Consider the following 2,260-nt stretch of genomic DNA (forward strand, 5'->3'; position numbering starts at 1 on the left):
GCCAGCGCCATCCACGACGTGGATCACCCCGGAGTTTCCAATCAGTTTCTCATCAACACCAGTGAGTTTGCTCGTAGCTCTGCAGGGATTATCTGAATGTGTGTGGGTGCTGAGTGTATTTAACTATGTAGCTGACGAGATCGGGATTTATTTTACATTCAGAGTTTTTTATGCCTTTTTGTCTTCAGACTCAGAGCTGGCCCTGATGTACAATGACTTGTCAGTGCTAGAGAATCACCACCTGGCTGTAGGCTTTAAGCTTCTGCAGGAAGACAACTGTGATATTTTTCAGAATCTCAACAAAAAGCAGCGTCAGTCGCTTCGCAAAATGGTCATCGACATGGTGAGTGGACCATTAAGATCGTAGACGTGCAGTATAGCTCCACTCAGCTTAGGCCTTCTTTTTCCCCAGTGACTTCTGTTTGGTTTAATGTGTTTAATGTTGTTCTTGCAGGTGCTCGCCACAGATATGTCCAAACACATGAACCTGTTAGCAGACCTGAAGACCATGGTGGAGACTAAGAAAGTCACCAGCCTGGGAGTCCTGCTTTTAGACAACTATTCAGATCGCATACAGGTGAGAACTCTTTTTATACAAAGATAGAATCAATCTAATCTATATATTTGACATGTGACAACACCTGTTTAATTTGCCACTGCAGGTTCTTCAGAACATGGTACACTGTGCAGACCTGAGTAACCCGACCAAACCTCTCGAGCTGTACCGCCAGTGGACAGACCGCATCATGGTGGAGTTCTTCACACAGGGAGACAGAGAGAGAGAGAAAGGCATGGAGATCAGCCCCATGTGCGACAAGCACAATGCTTCAGTAGAAAAGAACCAGGTGGGGAATAACCCAAACCGCGAGCTTAGCCTCAAAATCAAATTCATGTATTTTTCCTCTTGGTGCTGTTCGTCAGCCTAGATTTAGATTGTTCTGTTGTGAGGGGGTTTTGGAGATCCCTTCTCTTTTATATAATGGAACTAAAAAGGCACTGAAGTGGTCCTCAAAATACATTTTATGATGAACCTGATGGTTAATGATAGGGAGACAGCCTGTAAAAATTAGCCGTATCTAGCTTCATGCTTCCTGTGGTTGATGGATGTAGACGTCAGGAAGAAAACTAGTTCGGATACAAAACCGCTCACGGAAAGATGGAGTTCTTTGATTAAGTCAAAGCATTACTGCTGAGTTTGTTATTCGCAGTCTTAAACATTGCTTTCTCTTTCAGGTGGGTTTCATCGACTACATCGTTCATCCTCTGTGGGAAACATGGGCCGACCTGGTGCACCCTGATGCGCAGGACATCCTGGACACGCTGGAGGATAACAGAGAGTGGTATCAAAGCATGATCCCCCACAGCCCATCACCTCACCCAGAGGGCCAGGAGGAGGAGGAGGAGGAGGAGGAAGATGCCTTTGCAGGGGAAGCTTCGGCACACGGTCGGGGTAGCGGGTCTGCTTCTGCTGACAAGTTTCAGTTTAAGCTGACCTTAGAAGAAGAGGGGGAGTCTGACACAGAGAGTCCACCTGAGGAAGAGGAGGGCCACAGCAGCAGCAGGAGGCATGAAATCTACAGATCCGATTCGGCCTCTCCTGCATCTCGAAGGCTTCCCAAAATGCTTACAAGTGACTCGGGCAGGACGTTTTCTTTAGACTCGGAGAAAGATATGGCAGAAGAAAGAGAAACAGATGAAGGCGTCTCTGGGGTTCCACGCTTTCGAATTGGCACATAGCACCAGTCAATAGTTTCGACTCTTTCGACTTTCTTTCGTTTAATTATTCTTGATTTCAGTGCCTCGCCCTCTGTCACACCCCACCTTCCACTTCGAGCAAACGCCACCACCTCTGTTTTTCTGCAGATGGGGTTTAAGAGCTGGACTCAAGGTGGGGAGTACGGGAGTGCGGGAGGCTGTGGGGGAGGACTGAGAAAGTCTGCAGTTTCACACAGCAGTCACTTGCACTGGAGAGAGACAGATAGGCCCAGTCGCTGTTCCAGTAAGGACAGGAAATCTGTGTCTCTCACTCAGACAAATTGTGGCTGAAGTTCCACAGAGACGATAAGAAGTTAGAAAAATACACGCTTTTCTACCAGCTAGCCTAAAGTCCGCTACGACTAAAGACAGACGTGTCTTCCTCTAATGGAATATTTTTTTGTGTGAAAGAAGCGAGGAAGTGATGAATGACTGCGAAAACACTTAGAAGTCTTTTAAGACTTCTTGCCAAACTTGCAAATGCTGGTTTGCCTGCCTTTTGGGG

General features: G+C 46.9%; 1 protein-coding gene across 1 annotated transcript in view; it reads left to right on the forward strand.

Moving 5' to 3' along the window:
* LOC102212849 (cAMP-specific 3',5'-cyclic phosphodiesterase 4D-like) overlaps positions 1-2,254 on the forward strand; it is a 48,609-nt gene extending 46,355 nt beyond the window's left edge. Inside the window, exons 7-11 of the mRNA XM_013911506.1 lie at positions 6-61; positions 189-343; positions 455-577; positions 663-845; positions 1,234-2,254. Of these exons, the coding sequence (XP_013766960.1) occupies positions 6-61; positions 189-343; positions 455-577; positions 663-845; positions 1,234-1,737 (1,021 nt within the window). The 3' untranslated portion in view covers positions 1,738-2,254. The remainder of the gene's footprint in view (positions 1-5; positions 62-188; positions 344-454; positions 578-662; positions 846-1,233) is intronic.
* The last annotated feature ends 6 nt before the right edge of the window (positions 2,255-2,260 follow it).

This window comes from Pundamilia nyererei, unplaced genomic scaffold (genome assembly GCF_000239375.1).
Source record: "Pundamilia nyererei isolate P.nyererei 1_Seehausen unplaced genomic scaffold, PunNye1.0 scaffold00004, whole genome shotgun sequence".
NCBI classification, from domain to species: domain Eukaryota; kingdom Metazoa; phylum Chordata; class Actinopteri; order Cichliformes; family Cichlidae; genus Pundamilia; species Pundamilia nyererei.